The sequence below is a fragment of the Crocodylus porosus genome, unplaced genomic scaffold (assembly GCF_001723895.1).
Source record: "Crocodylus porosus isolate Cpor-Errol unplaced genomic scaffold, CroPor_comp1, whole genome shotgun sequence".
Taxonomy (NCBI): Eukaryota; Metazoa; Chordata; order Crocodylia; family Crocodylidae; genus Crocodylus; species Crocodylus porosus.
The window spans coordinates 25,090,363-25,109,660 of NW_017728916.1; the positions used below are offsets into that span (position 1 = coordinate 25,090,363).

The 19,298-nt window shown below is 48.5% G+C and overlaps 1 protein-coding gene and 1 long non-coding RNA gene across 2 annotated transcripts; one reads left to right on the forward strand and one right to left on the reverse strand.

Moving 5' to 3' along the window:
* Positions 1 to 2,171: 2,171 nt before the first annotated feature.
* Positions 2,172 to 19,292, reverse strand: LOC109311072 (tumor necrosis factor ligand superfamily member 10-like). Its single transcript, XM_019536501.1, has 5 exons — positions 19,210 to 19,292; positions 8,433 to 8,588; positions 7,631 to 7,667; positions 6,676 to 6,783; positions 2,172 to 5,794 (listed from the first exon to the last, which is right to left on the reverse strand). The coding sequence occupies exons 1-5, from the start codon at positions 19,279 to 19,281 to the stop codon at positions 5,352 to 5,354; spliced, it is 816 nt and encodes a 271-aa protein (XP_019392046.1). The 5' UTR covers positions 19,282 to 19,292; the 3' UTR covers positions 2,172 to 5,351.
* LOC109311074 lies at positions 2,715 to 12,957 on the forward strand. The gene is made up of 4 exons (XR_002101402.1): positions 2,715 to 2,798; positions 7,911 to 7,914; positions 10,349 to 10,358; positions 12,947 to 12,957. It is a non-coding gene; the product is annotated as an uncharacterized LOC109311074 (long non-coding RNA).
* Positions 19,293 to 19,298: the final 6 nt, after the last annotated feature.

Below are 19,298 nucleotides of genomic sequence, written 5' to 3' on the forward strand. Positions count from 1 at the left end.
GGATTAATTGGAGGTGGGGGTAGCAGAATCAGTTGCTAGGCAGGGGATTGATAGACACGGGATGAAAGCTGCTGCCACGAGGCCCAAATGACCTCACTCAATGTGGGAGAGTGGGCAGCATTCCTTTTTTCCCTTGCCCACCCTGAAGCTCAAAAATCAGTATAGACCAAAGAGACCATGAAGGAATCTCATGATTTTTGAATCTGAGAGATTGGGGTGAGAGAATCAGGAATACAGCGGAGCAGAGGACGGCTGCAGAGGTCTTGCAGAACTGACTAGGAAAGGGCAGCTTTGGGCACTGGACTCTGGCTCAGCTGTCTGTTTGGTGATGAGAACGGTTAAAAAGCCTGGGGAAAATGGACGTGATCCAAGCTTGATGAAACATTTGTGTTCCAGTTCTAGCTCCAGCTTGAAAACAGAGGTAGTGTTGCTAATATAGCCATGCCAGAAAACACAGGTGCCATTCAAGATGCTGCTATGATTTCTCTTAAGGTGTTATCCAGTGAGAACTATCCCAGGCTTAACTTGTAGTATGTTGTATATCTGTGTATTTTAATGCCCCTTTATACCCAGGGGAAGGATATGTGGCTTGTAGGGACTGGATGGGGTTTGGTAGTGTGTAGGATTTGGGTAATATTCCTTTAAAAAATATGGTGAGCCCTCTCATGGCACTTGGTGTTTTATGTGAAGATGCCCTAGAAAAAATCCCAAGCAGCACAGTGTAACTGCGTAGCACAGTGTGTATGGAGTTAGGCCTGGCACATTCTCCACCATTTGCAAACAGTTATTTAAAACTCCACTGCACCTTTGTGGTCCCTTTCCTATCGTGTTTGTTGTAGAAGAGGAAAAAAAGGAAACGGGAGCAGCCATAACCTAGCCAGCTGTGAGGGAGGGGGCAGTTCAAAGGGAGACAAGTCTACTCGAGGATGTGGTCTGGCCTGGTGACAGTGTGGGGTCGCATGAAAGTACAAGAATGACCACATCCGTGAGTACCCATACCACAGTCTTGCACCTGAGTCTATCTTGGGGACCAGGACACTACATGAGGAGCATTTGGGCCCAGCATGTTGCTGATGGGGAGACAGTGCCTGCTCCAGCATCTCCAGATTTCAGGGAATTGGGGGGTCCTTGCCCCTGGGATGGTCTGCTCCTGCAAGGCTCGAATCACGTCTCTGTGGGCGAGCTCATTCGAAACTGCTCCAAGCAGCACCACTGGAAACTGAAACAGCCCCTGAGGGGGGTGGTCACGTGTCTTAACTATAAGGGACTTTTCTTTCGTAATAAAGCTATTGTGATCAAGACTTGCTCTGTGCTACAAAGTGGAAGCAGATGTAGAACATGGGCGGGGGGAGCCCAACAGATGAGCTTAAAGAAGAAAGCTCGTGGCTTGGGGCTGGTTGAGGGGAGGCATGGAGGGTATTTCTCTGGCCAAGTGCTCTATGCCACAGTGACCTCCCTTTTTTTTGGTTGAGACTAGGAGAAGAGCCAACGTCAAAGTTTCCTTGGGTCTGAAGGGTACGATGTACAGTGAGCAATGGCCCATATGTACTGAGTTTGCTTTGTTGCCTTGGTAAAGACCTGAGAGCACTTTTTCAGCGTGGACATTCATGCTGTGGTTCTAGAGTCTCTTCTGGAGGTGTTGGAGGGATCTGGTTTGTAGTGCGTTTGGGAGCTTTTGCCAGGAGTGCTACTGAAAAGGACAATACTCAGACTTAGTTGGCACCATCTCTCTGGTCAGTCTTCTGCTTCTTGGAGAGTGGCCAGTAGGAAGACTGGGTAAAATCCACTTCCATTGAATTGAAAATCCCCATTGACCTCAGTGAAGCCTAGCTTTCTTTCTTTGAGGTCAGCTAGCTTTGAACCTGAGGGCTCTTGTTTTCTGTTACATGGTTCTGTGGCTACGCAATTTGCCATAGTTTGGTTTTGGCATGCAAGATTCTCACCTTTCCTAAGGGACTGGCAAGTGGCACTGATGTGCAGTAGAGACCCTATGCTGTGTAACCTTCCCCCAGATCATGCTAATGAAAGGCAGAGCAGTGGCAGAGAGCGTAGCAGCCTGTTGCAAAGAGTCTGGCCAGCATGAGCCAACAAGTCTGTCTGGCTGGAGGTCAGGCAGTGTTTGTTATCTCAACCAAGTTACCTTGTTCTCCATAGAGAGATGCAAACTCAAGTCTGGAAATGCAGTTTATTTAACCAGAATGTGAATTGTACATAACACACACCATGTTCACATCCTTCATAGGAACTGATACTTCACTCAGACATATCTGTACACATCAACAGGCTTAGTGGCTTTCATATAATACAGGAAATACACAACTATTTACAGAAATGAAAGGCAGATCGGCTACCTGGGATGCAGAAGTATCTTTAAGCCAGCATAGAATGATATAACCAGCCTTGATTTGGTCCCAGATTCAAATTCTAGTCTCAGTCTTAGCAGTTTTCCAGTTGTAGAGTGACTGAAAACAGAATTTGGGTCCACAGTGGAAGCTAAGGCCTAGCCTAGGCTGGGATTTTAGTCTGACAGGACGTAGCTGTAGCAGAAAAGACCCCCTAATAGAAGGCATGGTTTATTCATCTGTGGCATGAATAATACAGAGTCAGCCTTGGGGTAAATTACTAAAAAACCCAGGCTGCTGTAGTGTGACCTGCAACTCTACCAGTGGCTAAAATTCCAGTGAAGGGAAGGCCATAGCTTAGGTTGGAGGATGAACGAACTGCAGCAGAATCCAACTAGCAGGCTTTTGACGATGCTGACTTCATGGAGCTGATAGGAAGGAAGTATGAAGAAAAAAGTTGGAATGGACAGACATGAGGAGCAGACACTGTGGGCAGCTCCTCCGCTAAATGTGGTTGTGGGCTGAAACCACTTCTAGGAGCTTAACAGGCCAGATGAGCTCTCCTACAGTCCACTACAAACTTCTTCCTTGAGCATCTCCACTTTACTCTTAGTATTGCAGGATACACCCCCAGACATGTGAGCACCAACCTGGGTGTACCTGTAGCACCAGGGTAGACAGGCACATGTGGGATGCACCTTTGTGTTCCTGGTGACTGTTTCACCAGGAGGCAGATCCATGCAGCGTGAAGATACCGTTTCCGCAGATTAACTTTTGGGGGCTTTTAAATATTGCTGGGGCGAAACATGTCTTTTTTTTTTCCTGCATGTTCTTCAACACAGGCTCCTCACACCCACATGCCCCAACCTTTTGACCAAACCTACCATATGGCACTGTAATAGGTCATGTTGATTTAACAGCAAACCCCACTTCTAATCGCATCTAAACCAGCTTTTTTCTTCCCTGTCCATTGATAACCACACATACCAAGTCACTGGGGCTGTAAATGCTGACGATTGAGGTGCCAACTCAGAATCTGTTAGAGTTAAACCATCTCAAGACAGGCAAGATGTCAAACGTTTACTGGGAAGGAGGAGTGGATGCTGGATCAGATGTGTGCATAGCTGCCATGAGGCACAGAGAGTTGCTTCAGATTTTGTCTACACAGCTTAAACTTCACTAGACTGGTTTAAAATATGGTTTTCTTCCATTGGTGCCACTATCCCCAATTGCGGGCACTCAAGTCAGCTTAAGTCGGTAACGAACCTTAACTGATTTCTGACGTAGGTTGATTTAGTCCATATGCAAAGTGGTATCTGTGTAACTATCCTGGGTTAAAATCCCACCTTTCATTACAGCAGTGCAAGGGTGGGTGTTTGTTTCACTAGATGCCTCCTGCCTGTCTCAGACCTTTCTGTGAAGAAAGGCAAGGAGAACAGAGAAGGGACAGCCCTGACCTACGTTCTCCTGCCAATGTAAGTATGCTTCACTGTGCTCTCACACTCAGCTCTCTGATTCCCTCCCTTATTTCCTGATGCCCCCAGCACCATTTAATCCAACAGATGAGATTGCATAGTTTGCTTTAATGTATGGAATTTGGCATGCCAGGCCCAGAAAGCTGTGTATCACTTGCTGGGAGAAGCATGTAGATTTAGCTCCACAGTGGATTGCCCCTTCTTCAACATAGAGATCTCAACGGGATGTTGTGTGTCATAGTTACAGTCTTACACAGGATCATCATGTGCTGTGACATGGTACGTCTCCTCACAGAGCGCTGCCATGCATTGTCTCCCTAGGCATCAAGGTGTTCATTTGGGAGAGGCTTGCCCTCTCAGGGGCTCTAAAGTTGGTGTGGCCTGGATCAGATGCAACTTATTAGGTCCTAACAGAACAAATCAGACTGTGTTCTCCAGCTCAGCTCCTTCCCTGGGCAGGGTTGCATGCTGGCAGCAGCGTGCCTTTTGCATATTGGGTGAGGAGGGAAGAAAAGAGCAGCTTTGACACCTCCACTGGTGTTACCCATTGCCTTGTATCTGGATGCTGCACCTTGGTTCAGTTGCTTGCTTACTTCAGGCCAAAATCTGCTCAAATGTCTCTCCCTCTGTGTCTCTCATATGACATCCTGACTCCTTAGGGAGCTGATGTGCAAGGCTTCAGTGTCATTTGCATACCCCTTGCTTCTGTGTTCAACAGTTATTGAACTGGCTGGTCCACAGGATCCACTCCAGCTCTTCTGTTTCCCTGTGCACTGGAGAGACACTGGGGAGATTCCCTGACCATTTTTTGTGCTTTTGTTCTACCTATCTCAGATGCAAGATGGATGTCTGAGGAGGTGGCCTTCGTAGCAGAGACTGGTGCGCATGAGGGGAGTTGTCACTGGATGCTGCAATATCCTGTTACAGCCCCCTTAGAATATAGAAAGCAGTCACTGCTATTAACCTTTGGCTCATTGGAATAGTTTCCCTGGCTGACGCCCTCCCCTCACCCCAGCTGCTACTCCCTCAAGGCTCATCCAGGTGAGTTTCACAGTAGATGAGGGGGTCTCCTTGCACCAGCACCCCAGGCCCCCGGATACCAAGGGCAGGGTGAGGAGCCCTGCCCTACTCTCACTAGAAATCTGTGCCCAGTTTGTTGCTGCTGCCTGTAGCTGACTTCATGATAGGATGTCGGGGGTGTTATAGGCACAGGCATGATGCCCCTCCCCCCCACCCTTGGCTGTTCCATAGGAGCATTCAGCTGTGTCTTCCAGAGAGAACAGCAAGCAGGGACAAATCTGTGACACCATCTTTTTAAGTCAGAACAGCTTACAAGGAGTGGTCACCATGGCCACCATCTGCACCATCCCTATCACAGAACCCATGGGCTGCTGGGCCATGCAGGGTCACCCAGCTCAGGTACGCCCACAGTCTCTAACATGTTCAGCAAAGCTGGGTTGTGCAGGTTGACAACAGTGAGAGTCTGAAAAGGAAACATCTGATGGGAAGCAGTCATAAAGCAGGTCCTGACCCATCACAGATCAAGTCGGAAGGCTCCAAAATAACTGGCTGCTGTGTCATCAAAATCGATGGTCAGGGATGAGACGGAGACGAAAAGCTCATCACCAGCCTTGAGCTCAAAGAGGCCTCCCTGGTAGAGGGCATACAGGCCATACTCAGCCTCCGGTGCCCAGCACTTGGTGCCTACACCCTTGAGCAGCAGGATGGGCTGCCTGTAAGTGGTCTTGCGGTTGATGCACTGCACCAGCTGGTGTCCCAAGACACGGGTGCTGGCATCCTCACTGGGGTAGCGGAAGTAGATCTGGGAATAGACATAGTACTTCCCTGCCTGGTTCACCCGCATCTTTCCGTCCTGATAGGTGATGTTCTGAAGATGGGAATGTATGGCTCGGTCTTCCCACTGAGTGATGGGGTGTTGGCAGGACTGGGGGAGCTCCCTGAAGTGCTCTGAGCTTCCTAAGAGGAGAACACAGGCAGAAGTCACTGAGGGGACCAAGCTACAGCCTACTTTTGGGAACACACTGAACTAGTAGACTGTTTTTTAGGGATGGAGTGCATAAAGGAGACTGTCCTGAAACAGGTGTCAAGTCTGGGCTTGTTTCTATGTCAGGAACACGGGGAACAAGGGATGTTCCACATGAGAAGCTCCTCAGGTGACACGGAGCTGGTGTTGCCAGGTGTGTGACAGTTTAGGTATTTATATAGTAAATGTGACTCTTATGCTATGTCTGATTGATAGCTGCAAAGTGGCCAAAACCTATGTGAGTGTAGTGTGTCAGGTTTAATGTGAGGCACTACAAAAGGTGCTTTTGTTAGAAGTATTTTCTTTCAATTTGATCAAAGTTCTCTCTTCAGTTGACAGAAAATTGTCTTTGTCCTTATTCCTTGTCCCTCATGCCTGTAGTCACTCAGGCATGTTCCACTCATGACTGGTTCTAAAAGCCAGTGTGTAGAGGCGGAGGACAGCAATCCTGAAATGGAATTCAACTGCGATACTGAACTCCTGAGGTGTGAGGCTGAGTGAAACTGTCACATTGCCATAAAGAGCAAATGTTTTGATCAGATATTAAAGATGGAAAAAAAATGACATATTTGCAATGTATGACAATTTCCTTTTTAATGCAATGATTCTGGGATTCCAGTATATTTCCACTTTTCAAATCTGGCAACATTGTCTGGGGCTGCCAAGAAAACCCCCCTGCTTTCCCCCTCTTCTGCCCTGCCCCCAAGCTGAAGTCCACTTCTTCATCCCTCCCAATTGGCTAATAGTTCTCTATCTCTGTCCCCACCCAGCTACTATGGCTGGGTTCTGGCCCCAACTGGGAATCCAGACTTACCACCTTGGGGAGGGTTCTGGTGCCCGAGTGTGAGATGGGCAGAGGACTTGGTAGGTGCTTTTGTAGCCAGCTGTCCATCCGAGGTATTGAAATAGCTCCTCCTGGCTTCTACAGTGAAAGGAAAGGAACAAATAGTTCTCTACAGCTTAGGAAGCTCAGGTGAACTGAGCCATGGCACCATTTCAGTGCTGGGAAGCCAGCACAGTGAGTCTTGTAGCTCTCGTTAAGTATTTATGGGGAGGTGAAAAGGGACTGGTGAGAAGGCTGGTATTTCTCCTGCATATTTTCCTAACCCTAAAGAAAAATCTGCAGCTCCTTCCCCTCTGCTAGAGTGACTGAGCAGGTGTGGGGTATCAGGTTTAAAGCTGACGTGTATATGGAAGCTGGAAGGAGTCAGGCACCGAACTTTCACTGGAACACCACAGTACTGGGGCATCAACAACTTCAGCCTTTTTGAAACTCCCAGTCTGATTTTCTGGGGAAGGAATATTTTTATCAATGCCAAAGTGGTTTTGTTGGCTTGAAATCTTCCTCTGCTGCCCAAACACAGCAGCTTCCATTCCCCTTTCTCTTGCACCACCTTATGCTGGCCTGGTTCCAGTGTAAATGGAACAGGTGTTGCCCTGGAGTGAGTGGCTGGAAGACAGGTCCTGTATCTCTGTCAGCACAGCACAGCACAGCACAACACAACACAACCAGGAAGGGAAACTAAGTGGAAGCAGACTAGTTGAGCATCACCAGTCACTGTGCATATGCAAATCAGAGCTTTGCATGCATGTATTTGATGGCCATGCAAAACAGCCTGCATGGTCATAGGCTGCTTTGGCCAACATGGCCCTTCACCACAGACTAAACAGGGACCAGAGCAGCCCAGTTTGCTTTGCACTTCTAAACAGATAAGGCCATTTCAGTCTCCTCTGAGAGAGGATGCTGCCTTCATGGGCCAGAAACTCACCCTTAAGCGCGCTTCTGCGCATAACATTCTCTGTCACCTGGAAGGGAAAAAGGTCCTGTGAATTAGAGGAAACAAAGATCTTCCCCATGCCCTCTTATCACTACCTATTATGCCATCAGCCTACAAGCATCTCCTGTCACTGCCACTGTTTTCGCCTACCACTGATCAGCTTGGATACTAGTAAGTCAGGCTTAACAATCCCTCCCCCTGTCTCTCAGAGAAGGACTAGATGGTGAAATTGAGGCACAGAAGCTGTGTTCCTGCCACTGCTGACAATAAGTGCAGTTGAAATAGCAAACAACAGGGTTTAACAGCCAGTGTAGACAGCAACATGCTATGTTGGCTTCAGAAACCAGGACTAAGTCCTGTTCAGGGCAAGGTTTCCTTTGGTGCTTGGCCTGTTAAAGCCCATTCAATGCAGGTTCAGCTGCATCTGTTGCCGACTCTACTTGTGACTGGCAGAAGTGAGCTTTCCCAGCTAGTCAGTGGTAGGTGTGAGAGAAGGAGCAGAAGCTACTGAGCAGTGACCCTGTCATTCCTTATCCTTGCTGCTTACACAGGCAACAAGGTGGTTCCAGTCAGGATGGTGGCTTTGGCCAGGCACCTGGAGATGCACGAACTTACCAGGTGGGAACAATTTTGAGTCCCTCTTAATCAGGGAACAGATTAGAATTGGTAGCATGTGGAGACTGGCCTGTCCAAAACCTGTTGCTAGGATGTCGCCCTTTATTACGTCACCTTTTGTGCTGCTCTGGGGTCAGAGCGCTCCCGTGCTGATCCCCTGGATCCCTCATGGACTCACCATGGTCACATAGGACTGGATGCTGCTGGCAAGCTTGAGGCAGGACTGGTTACCAATCAGCTCCTCCAAGTCAGATATCTCCTGCAGTCTGTTGATAAGCTGCAAACATCTCAGCTCCTCAGAGCTACCCTGTGTCTGGGCTTTTAGCTGGGAAATAAAAAGATTGACTGAATCAGTTCTCCCTTCTCCAGCTCTGTCCTTTGCATAAGGGAGCTTTACGTTCATGTGATCCAAGAGACCACAGGGCTAAGATGCAGCCTGTGCGAGCTTCTTTGAACCCAGAGGTTGAGATCCTGAGAGGAGAGAAAATCCTACAAACACAGGGCTAAAAGGAGCCTCAAGAGATTGTCTAGTTCTTTCCCTGAGCTAATGTCTTGGTACTAATCAGCATGAACCAAGGGATAGGTCATAAACCCTGGATTCAAGCCCTGAGCTCTACTGCTGACTTGATGCATGATATTAGCTGAGTTGCTGATCCTCTCTGTGCCTCATGCTTCCCCTGACCCCACATCATGGAGAGAATGGTTCTCACTTGCTCTGCAAAGCACTGGGAGCAAAGAAAGCTCTTGCCAGTGTTGCTATCTGAATGCCATCCTACATTAATAGGCATGTTGTCAGTAGCAGACTTAGTAGTTGTTGATAAATCTTACAATGGTGTTGCTAGTTGCATGATATTTGGTGTTTTCATTAAAGCTCCAGCTCCTGGAGTCATCTGAAAATTATACTCTAGCTTTCATGACCGTGAGGAAAATATTGAAAGATGTGAGAGTAACAGAGAGGCTCCAAAGGTATAAGGCAATGACAGAGGCTAACTTTTTTTGTCTCATGATTTTTGTCCACTTACATGATCTTGGGAAACCCAACTCATGATTTTGGAACTGCCAGGATTGCTGACTTAGATCTGTGTCCCTGTTCTGGTTGCAAAAAATGCCAGTAGTTGGAGCTCATCTGGCCTGCAGATCAGTGAAATGAAGCTCTGCTGTTCCCCAGGGCTGGAAAAGCGCTTCTCTAATAAACATGCGCGAGTAATCGTACTGCACTGCACTACTCAGCTCTGTGTGCTGGCAGCCTTGGTTCTGCTGGCGTGTGAATTCACCTGTGGCTGAGATGCTGGATTAATGATTCTCCAGCCCTTTCCCCCAGAGCAGCAGAAGACAGGCTTTTTGCAAAAAGTAAGCTGTTTGCAGACTATCCCATCCAAGTGTTGCATCCCTGCCCTGCAGGCTTTGCTGGTGAACAGGCCCAGTCAGTCCCTGGAACTAACTGCTTTTCCCACACTTTTCTTTCTGCCTTTAGAATAATTTATTGCTTCTGCTTGGTGCTGGTTTTGAACTTGGGAGACAAGCAGGGATGTGGCTCCTTGCTGAAGCGTTCCTGTGACCAGACTTTGTCACTTATAATTCCTGCCAGTCTGCCGCTGAGCATCTTGAGCACAACTGACTTTTCATAAAGTTGGGCCATGAAGTACCCTCGGGGTCTGCTGCTTTGAGCACTGTTTCATATACACAGGACCGCTCTCCCATGCTTTGCAAAGGCTGAGCCCTACCCAATAGAAAGCAGAAACTCCTTATAGGCCCATTCTCCTTCACAACCCTGGACTACTTCTGTCCACCCTTGTACAAATATCTACAGCAATCTACAAGGGATGACCTGAGCCATTTCCATCTGAACAGCTCCTCCCACTTGTTCAGCCTAGATCAGGAATTTTCAGCCTGTAGTCTGTGGACCCCTGGGGTTTTGCAGACTGTCTAAAGAGTCCACAAAAGATTACTATGATCAATTAAAAGTGAATATCCAGTTCAAAGGCATCTGTACCTCCATTCAAAATTTCCAAAGGCATCCATACCTCCATTCTAATTTTTTAGGCAGGCAAGGCTCTTTGAGAAGATGTATCTTTTATTAGATCAACTGAGTAGTTGGAAAAAAGTTTTTAGCAAGCTTTTGGGTGCCGTCACCCTTCTTCAGGCATAAGGGAGTCTCTGCTGTGTTGAGACTCCAAGGAATGAGAGAAGCTAAAAGTGTGACAGGATGTCAATGAGAACGTAAATGGGTATAAATTAGGAAAACAAAAGGTAAAGCAGTTAAGGGAGGGGGTGGAAAAGAGCCAAAGATGAGTAAGGGAGATTCAACAGTGGTAGTAAATCAAGGTGGAAAAAGACACTATCTAATATGTAGGAGTCTGAAAATAAAAACAGGTTGAAAAGCACTGGCCTAGACTGTGGGACCCCTACTGCTTTGAGGTTCTTCCCCACAGATTGTATGCATGTAATATAGGCCTGCTTGATCATTCTGCCAACAAAAATACCCCCACCTGTTTACCCCAGGAATGCAGCCCACAGGCCATTAGTACCAAACAACACAATAGGTAGGCAGAGTTATAAGGGAAAGATCTTTTACTTAATAAGCAGAGAAGCCTTAAGCCCCCTGGAGTCTCTCTCACTTCCTCTCCTCCAACAAACCTGGCACCGGGGAATCCAAGCTTTCCATGTACTGTTCTGCTCTCCATGCCATAGTACTGACTGGCACCAAAGGAGTGCAGGCTCTAGAGCCCATTCAGTTCTTGGCACCTCTACTGAGGTTGCCATCAAGTGTCACCAGAGACAGGGATACCTCATGAGACTCCCAGATTATTTCCTGCACCAAGACAGGGGACAAATCTGTTGCCACTCCTGAGATGGGCTGAGCACGACCAGTGACCTAGAGGCAAAAGGCCTCCCTCTTTCTGGCAGCCCTATGGTGCTGGTTATTGCAGGTCAGTGCACAATGCCCCAAAGCCCTAACCCAGAACATGTCCCACCCCAGCTCTGAATCACTTTATTAGCAAAAGTCTCTGAAACATGATATGGGGGCTCCCAATGAGGCAGAATTTCCCCTCTGTGGCACACTGTCTTTAGGAAGCAGGAGATACTGGCTGCTGATCTCTGTTGAAGAGGCTGCTCAAGGCTTTGGAAGGCAAAGATCAGGCCTTCCTTGCCAGGTAAGTAGAGGAGGAAAGCTGAGCCTTATGGAACATGAAAGCTGAGCTGCACTGAGCAGAGCCTGGAGCTGTGCTGAGACTGGAGGGCCCCAACTCACTGCACTGAATGAACTGGGCAGCTCTCCCATTGCTTTAATCAGCACCAGAAAATTAGGTCAGGTATTGTGAAATGGATTCCATCTGTGGCAAGCACACATGCCTGAACTGCCCTCCAGCTGTTTATATCTACAGTCAAATTATTGTCTCCTCAGTGCATGGCATGACTCACAGGCCCAGACAGACCCTTAGAAATCCTTACTAGACTGTGGCAGGGGAGGGATGTCTGGGTCCCAGCCCTGTGGAGGGGTGGCCTGGGGAGCTGAATTGCATGTTTCCCTTTCCTAGCCCCCTGCTAATGTGCCTCAACCCTGCTGAAACCTTCCACTAAGTGGGGAGAAGAGGGAGGCTGAACCCCAGATGATTGTTCCCTGGCCTCTCTGCTCAGCCAGCCAGCCACCAAGGGGCCCGAAGGAAGGGATGGATTGAGACTAGCCCCATACCAACTTACTGCACGCAGGACCCCAGTATGTGGATTGTTGCAATACGCAGCCTCCTCTTTCTGGCAGCCCTAGGGTGCTGATTACTGCAGCTCAGTGTCCAATCTGCAATGGCTTTTCCCCAAGCTGAATACTTTGTGTCACTGAAATCCTGTAAGTGGAAGGGGATTGGTGTTGTGGTGCCTTTGACTTAATGTGTTGTTGACCCCTTGCCCATGTGCTCAGAGTGAACAGGAGATTATGGTAACCATCCAGTCTTTGCTGGGAAGCCTGCTGATCAGCCTCACCAGCTACGGGCTGGGCTGTATGTGAGATGTCTTGTTCATCCTTCCCCCTTCTGCACCACCTGGCTGAGACTGGCCAATGTCAGTACCTTCCTTGCCCTTCTTGGAGGCAGGACAGAATCACCAAGACTGAAGCTCATCAACCGACAGCCTGGCATCTGCATACAGCGCACGCAGACATTGGATATGTTCTGGCAGAGCAGGGGGGGTTTCAGCCATGCCATGCTACATTGTGGCTGGACGGCTAGCAGCTTTGCCCATGCTGCACTGTGGTTGGGGCAGGGGGAGAACTGGCAGTGATGGCCAGGTCATAGCACTGTCCTGCCTTGGACCCAAGCTGGGTCATTCCAGCCCACTGCCAGAAAAACATTACCAACCACTGTCTCTGTCATGTTTGCTGTAACTCCAGAGCACATTCCCGCACAGATCCAAGAGCAGATCCCAGGAGTCCTGACAGCCTTCTTCAGTTCTGGTCCTAGAGCACAGTCCCACTAAATCAGTCTTCCTGATCTCATGAACAAGTAGATCCAATGAGACTTCTGTCCGTCTCACTCCTGGTACGTTTTCAGCAGACATGGAGCTGGAGTAAGGCCAGGACTGTGGTTTTGTTTTGATTTTGTACAGCATCCAGCACAATCAGACTGTGAACCCTGACTGCGGCTGTTAGATACTACTGTAAAACAAATAATAATAAAAATGGCAGTGCTCAATTGTGAGGTTGGAGTGGGGTGAAGGGAGTGTCTGCAAAACAATGACAGGTAACTAGCCTGACAGCAGGCTGAGATCCCCTGCCAAAATGTCCCTGGAAAAAGGTATGTAGAAAGGAATGGTGAAGAGTCTGAGAGGGTGCTTAAAATAATTCAGCCCTTGGATAGTTTGAAGGGGCACCATTGGCTTCAACACTGCCCTCCTCGGAATATAATACATAAATGTACTCTCCCCCCAGGGCTGTAATGAAAACGCTGGCGAGAAGAAAAGTTTCTCTCTGTCTCTCTGTTTACTTTATGCACCATACAGTTTTGTCTGTTTTATTGTTTTGCTACATCCAGTCAGGCTTTCAGAGACTCGATCATTTTGTATGCATAACTGACATTATTTCAGCAGTAGCTCAGCCTTGGGAACATCTTCCTTACACTTCACAAAAATATATTTATTGCTTTAAGCTAGCTAACTCAGATACTGTCCCCAGTGTAGCTGCAGTAGCTCAAAGGCTCAGTGGCTAAGAATTTACCCAGCTTCTTGGCTGGGTTTTGCAGCCATGCAGTTGTGATTACTCTCCTAGCAGTACCTGTGCTAGCTAGTTTGAAGCTAGCTGTAATACATCTACTATCCAGTCTGCACAACGCCCCTCCAGGTGCGAGTGTTCACATGCAAAAGGTATATTTGCATAAGTCCTTTGCAGGTTCAGTGTGTGAAACAGTGTCTATGCTGCAAGTGTGACTCCAGCCTGCATAGCCAAACCCATTTTCCATTTATCCTAGCTAATTTGGGCATCACTAGCAAGGGAGCTATGGCAGCTGGGACTTCAATGCATCAGCAGAAGCTGAACAAGACTCTCCACCCCCAGCTCCATGGGTATTTTATTTGGAGGCATAGGGCCCTAAAGCCATGGCTTCAGTAGATGAGCTCATTTAAAGGAAGCGCAGATGTGTTTATGGAGGCTGCAAGCCATTGCCTCTGTCACAGGGGGGAGGAAAGAATAATTAAACTGAAAAATATGATTATAAAAATTGGCTAAGTCAGGTGTAGCACTTGGTTTTGGACCTGCCTGATTTCATACAGGGGGTCTCCCCTCAAACACTGCTAACAACAAATAACTGACATCCCCTGGTCTCCACCAAGTCATCTCAACAGCACCAAAATCTCATCATCATCATCTTCTCCTGAATTACTGCCTACTCCACTGCACACAGTCTGCCCACATACCACCACCTCCAGCAGGCTCCTATGAACACCATTTTCAGCACTCCAGGATCCCCACAACTCTCCGGCCATCAGACCCCACCCCACCAGGAATCTTCCTTTAGATCAGAGACAGATCTGAGCAGCTGGCTCAGACTAGGACCCTGGGAAAGGCTGTAAATTTTGATAAAGGATCCGGTTATTATATGCTAATAAAATAGCCTCCGAGCCAGTTGAGGAAATTTTAATATAGCTTCTCCTACGTCCAGCACTTTCCTGTAAACACATCCTTGCCACATGGCACCAATCCCACCTCCAGTCCTGCCTCTCCACTGTGTTTTGTTTAACCCTAGGAAATGGAAACGGGACACTTTCTAGAACCAGGAACAGCATTAGTTTATAGGAAATGAAACAGACTGTATTCAGAACCTGTCCAAAGGGATTCCAGATCCTCTCTGCACCCAGAGCAGTCTCATTCTTTGGATACAACCTCCTGTTGCCTCCAGCTTGTCCTTAGACTGTCAGCATTTTCAGGCAGGGATGTTCCAATTTGGGGACTGTACGATGTTAGCACAGTGGGGTCAGGTTCCTTGACTACTCTAATAATAATCCTGTTAAAATGACTGTTGTTATCAAGGTACTGTTGGAGCAATGTTGTAGCTGTGACGGTCAAGGGAATATACGAGAGTCAATAATTTTTGTGGAGGATATCTTTTATTGGACTAACTGCATGGTTGGGATAGACTTAAGCAAGCTTTCAAATGCAGGGCATTCTTCTTCAGGTATGAGGAAAGTCATAGAGGTGATTATCTTTTATTGGACCAACTGCCTCCAATAAAAGATAACAGCTATGAAAATCCTTGCCCCTTTGTTAATACTTTGTTAATGGGGGTTTGTCATGGCGGTTTAATTCTGTTTAGTTCTCCCTAAATTGAAATGGTGAGTTTTTAAAAACACCACTTCAATTTAGGGAGAATTAAACTGAATTAACGCTGCCCCCCCACCATGTACAACCAGCCTGTAACCTGCATGTGATTCACAGAATGAAAGCAGAGATTTCAAATAGGAATCCAGTGCATCAAAACCATTGCAACCTGCTGTGAGCTTTCTGAATTCTTTGCAACAAAATGGCTCTATTATTTTTCTATAGTCAAATAAATGAGGGAAAGGTAAGAGCTGGAAATTTCCCAGAGGTGTCTGGAGATAAGCCGACATAAGTCAAAAAGGTAAATATACATAAATTAGTAAATAAAACATCAAGGAGCGCTCTATTTTGAGAAACAATCTCCAGGAAGAGCTTCATGTAAGTGGAAAAATGAAAGTGAAAGAGAAGTTAGGTGTGGACAGACACTAAACACCCAGATTGTTATGTTTCAATACGTAGATGTTTGTTTGAGGATCCTTATCTGCCCAATCCTTATCTGCCTCTTGGGTGGTGGGGAGGGAGGCAACCTGCCAGTGGGCTGAGCAGTCCCTGAGCTGCATGGAGTCCCCCAGGCAGCACCTGCCCAGTGGCACCTGACCTGGACAGTCCTAGGGGTGCTGCCCCCCCGCCGGCACACAGCTGCAGAGGGACCCGCACAGCTCAGGCAGGCAGGCTCTGGGGAGGAAAAAACAGAGATCAGGCTTGCCGCTTTTTTTTTTCCTTCAGTGGAGCCTACCTGCATGAGCTGTCACTGGGTCCCACACCCCTGAGCTGCATAGGGCCCACCAAGCCCCAAGCACGTCAGCTTCCAGCGCCCTGTGCACCATTGCACTTTGTTAGATAACAAACTAAAACACCTCGGAGATGTTTTCTCTTGCTACATACCAAATTCATTTAAAGTGAAATACACCACTGAGCATGCAAGCAGCACCATTAAAGCAGTGGAAAAGGGTGTTGAAGGCACTTTAAAGGCCGATTTTGTGGCATGTACAAAGGCCCATATTGAGCAGCAGACACCCTTAAAAGGATCTATCTTATGGCACCCCAGGGTAGAATTACTAGTTTAGATGTATGGCAGAAACAAGTATCAGGGCATTTTTCAGCTTTCCTGCCTCCAAGAGGTCTTCATCAGGTTGTGAAATGCTTTATCTAACTGTTCTAAGAAGAAAGGATTGTGGCTTCATGGCTTATTTATTATGACTGATGAGTTTATAAAATGTTACCTCCATTTTGGTAGAAGGGGTACTTTGGAAGTCCCAAGACAGATATATTGTCAGATAACAAACTGTTTATACACTGAAAAAGCCACTTCCAAGTAGTGATCCCTGGTAAAGTCTCTGATGGCCAAGAGCTCCCAAATTGACAAAAATGCAAAAGTGCATAAAGAAAAAGATAAAGATACGGACACCATTACACTCAAACTCCCACTGAAGTCAGTGGGAACCTTACAATTAAAAGGAATTCAGGCTGTAGTTCTTAAACAGTAACCAATTTCTCTTTATTAAGCAGAGGTTTTATCATACCTTTGAATCAAGTAGCCTAATACCCTGATCTCCTAGCCAGCAGATCACCCCACTGTCTGAGATAAAGCCCATCCAAGTCAACAGGAATCCTTCCAGTGACTTCTGTGGGCTTTAGGTTAAGGTCCTAGGGCCTGCGTACACGAAACGGGGGCCCTAAATTGAAGCAGTGGGGTTTTAAAAACACCGCTTCAATTTAGGGCCCTTTAAACCCCCGTGTCATGCACATACCTGAACTTACCTCACTCTCTGGTGGCAGGGAGAGGAGAGCAAGCTGCTGGCAGGTGGACCTGTCCCTGGGCTGTGGGTGGGGGCTGGTGCTTCCCTCTGCAGCAGGCCCCGCCAGGCAGCACCCTCTCGCAGGCACCCAGCTCAGGCAGTCGGGGGGGGCACCACAGCTGTGGAGGGAAGCGCCAGGCCCCTGCGTAGCTCGGGCAGGCAGACTCCAAGTGGAAAAAAAAAGAAAAAAAAGATCACTTTTTTTTTTTTCTCGGGCAGAGCCTGCCTTCCCAGGCTGCTGCCAGGCTGCCTACACAGGCTTCCTGCAGAGCCCCTGAGCTGCACGGAGCCTGGTGCTTTGCTCCACAGCTGTAGGGCAGCAAACTAAAACTCCTTGGAGGACTTTTAGTTTGCTGTGCCCCAAGTCATTTATGCCACCGCATTTGCTACAGTAGCTGGAATTACTGTGCAACACACCACCGATGTGTGCAAACACCAACACCATTAAAGCGGTGCAAAGGCATTTAACCTGCTTTACAGTGTCATGCACAAATTCCCCTTCTTTCATCTACACATGACCCTAGTTGGTAACCTGAGTCTTGCCATACCAGACCCAGCCACTAGTTCCAAGAGTAGTTCCACCCAAAAGGTGATGTTCCAGCCAACATGTACAATGCACTTCACTGGTCACTTCTGGCCCATTTTTCCAGTCCAGTGAGTCTCAACTTGGGTCCCTTGAGATTGGAGATGTGAGGAGGTAAGGGAGATATAAAGAGGTAAGTCCAGTCTCAGGCTTAGTCCCTGCTCCCACTACCCAGGCCCTTTGTAAACACTATTATATATTAATTGTTATTTGAAGCTCGGTGCCACTCAGTTCACAGAAGTGATGGAGGACGTCAAATGCTTCTAATTTACTTAGGAGTCCCCTGAGCCTGAGAAGCATTGTCTAGTCTTGCTGCTGGCCTTGCCTCACTACAGCATCTAGGCACCAAATCCCAAACTTAGTCTTGTCTGGGAAGAGCTGCATCCCCCAGTCCCCCTGCTCTTTCTGGCTGCTGCTCAATAGATCTGCCCATCTCAATTCCCAGGCAGAGGAAATAGGGTCATTCCTCTCTCATCATGCGAGGCACTTTGTACACAGAGCTGGGTCTTACAGAGTCTTTCAGAGAGATTCCTCTGACTGTAGGGCAATACTGACCCCCACCACCCACAGCCCCTTTCACTTGTGGGGGGAGGGGTTGTAAAACACCCTGGCTCCAGCAGGGAGATAGGATGGAGGCTTTCCTGTGCCAAGCTGCCAAGGGGACACTGTAGCACCTCTGTGCATGCCAGAGCCATCTAGGCTGTTTTGAACTGCTCTAGGGAAACCCAGAGCCAGGGCTGGCTCCCGCCTGCAGGCTCCCTGGACCCTTCCCTTCCCTTCCCTGTAAAGGAGATGAGGCCCAGGCACCCTCTTTCACTTTCCTCTACAGGGAAAGTCCAGCAGTGTCGGGCACCTGCACAGGGGCGTGGGCCCTGGCGAGGCGGGCAGGCAGGTGGGCCGCCCCCACCTGCTTGCCCGGGAGGCCGCTTCTGAGAGCCACCCGTGACCTGCTGCAGCCGTCAGGTCTCGCCTGCCTTGTCCGGGATGCAGAGCCAGGTGCCCTGCTGGGGCATGATCTGTGGGGTGCACGACCTGGGCCCGCCTACCCCCCCCGCCCTCTGCCCCTGCCCTGGCCCATGGCTGTCTGCGTCGCCCCTGCAAGCGGCGCCACTCACGTCCGGGACCGACAGTGCGGCTGCTCGCACCCCACTCGCTCTCTCTCTCATACACACCTGTCTCACAAACACACACAGATGTCACACCCCCTCGTCACATCCATACAGATCTATGTGTGTCTCTCGTACACACCATCACACCCCCCACACTGATGTCACATACACACACAAACACACCAACACACACCTGTCTCACACCCACACAGCTCTCTTACACACACGCACTCATACATGCACGTCTCATGCACACCTGTCGCACACACAGATAGATGTCACACACACACATGCCCTGTCACATCCACACCGATCTGTGTGTGTCTCTTACACACACACACCCATCACCCCCCCAGATGTCATATACACAGAGAAACACACACACCTGTCTCACACGCACACAGATCTCTCACACGCACACACACACGTCACACAGAGATCTGTCTCGCCCCGTCACACACTCCCACACTAATGTTATGTGCACACACATACGTCTCATACACACGTTTCACACACACGTAGATGCCATACACACCCACACAGATCTATGTGTGTGTCTCTCTTACACACCTACACCCGTCACACACACACCTGTCTCACACCCACACGGATCTCTCTCTCTCACATGCACGCACGCACGCAAACCCCCCCCCCCCGGAAATGGACATGGTGAAGTAGACGAAGAGGCCGGTGGTGGAGGCGATCTGCAGCGCCACGATGGACATCACGGCCATGGCGATCCAGAGCGGGC

Bases quoted from the DNA above. Each gene is read 5' to 3' on its own strand.
- LOC109311072 (XM_019536501.1), bottom strand. From the start codon at position 19,281: ATGGCCGTGATGTCCATCGTGGCGCTGCAGATCGCCTCCACCACCGGC. The intron at 8,589-19,209 runs ATTTCCGGGGGG...GTCAATCTTTTT, and splicing joins TCGTCTACTTCACCATGTCC to ATTTCCCAGCTAAAAGCCCA. The intron at 5,795-6,675 runs GTAAGTCTGGAT...TTCTCCTCTTAG, and splicing joins CCAGAACCCTCCCCAAGGTG to GAAGCTCAGAGCACTTCAGG.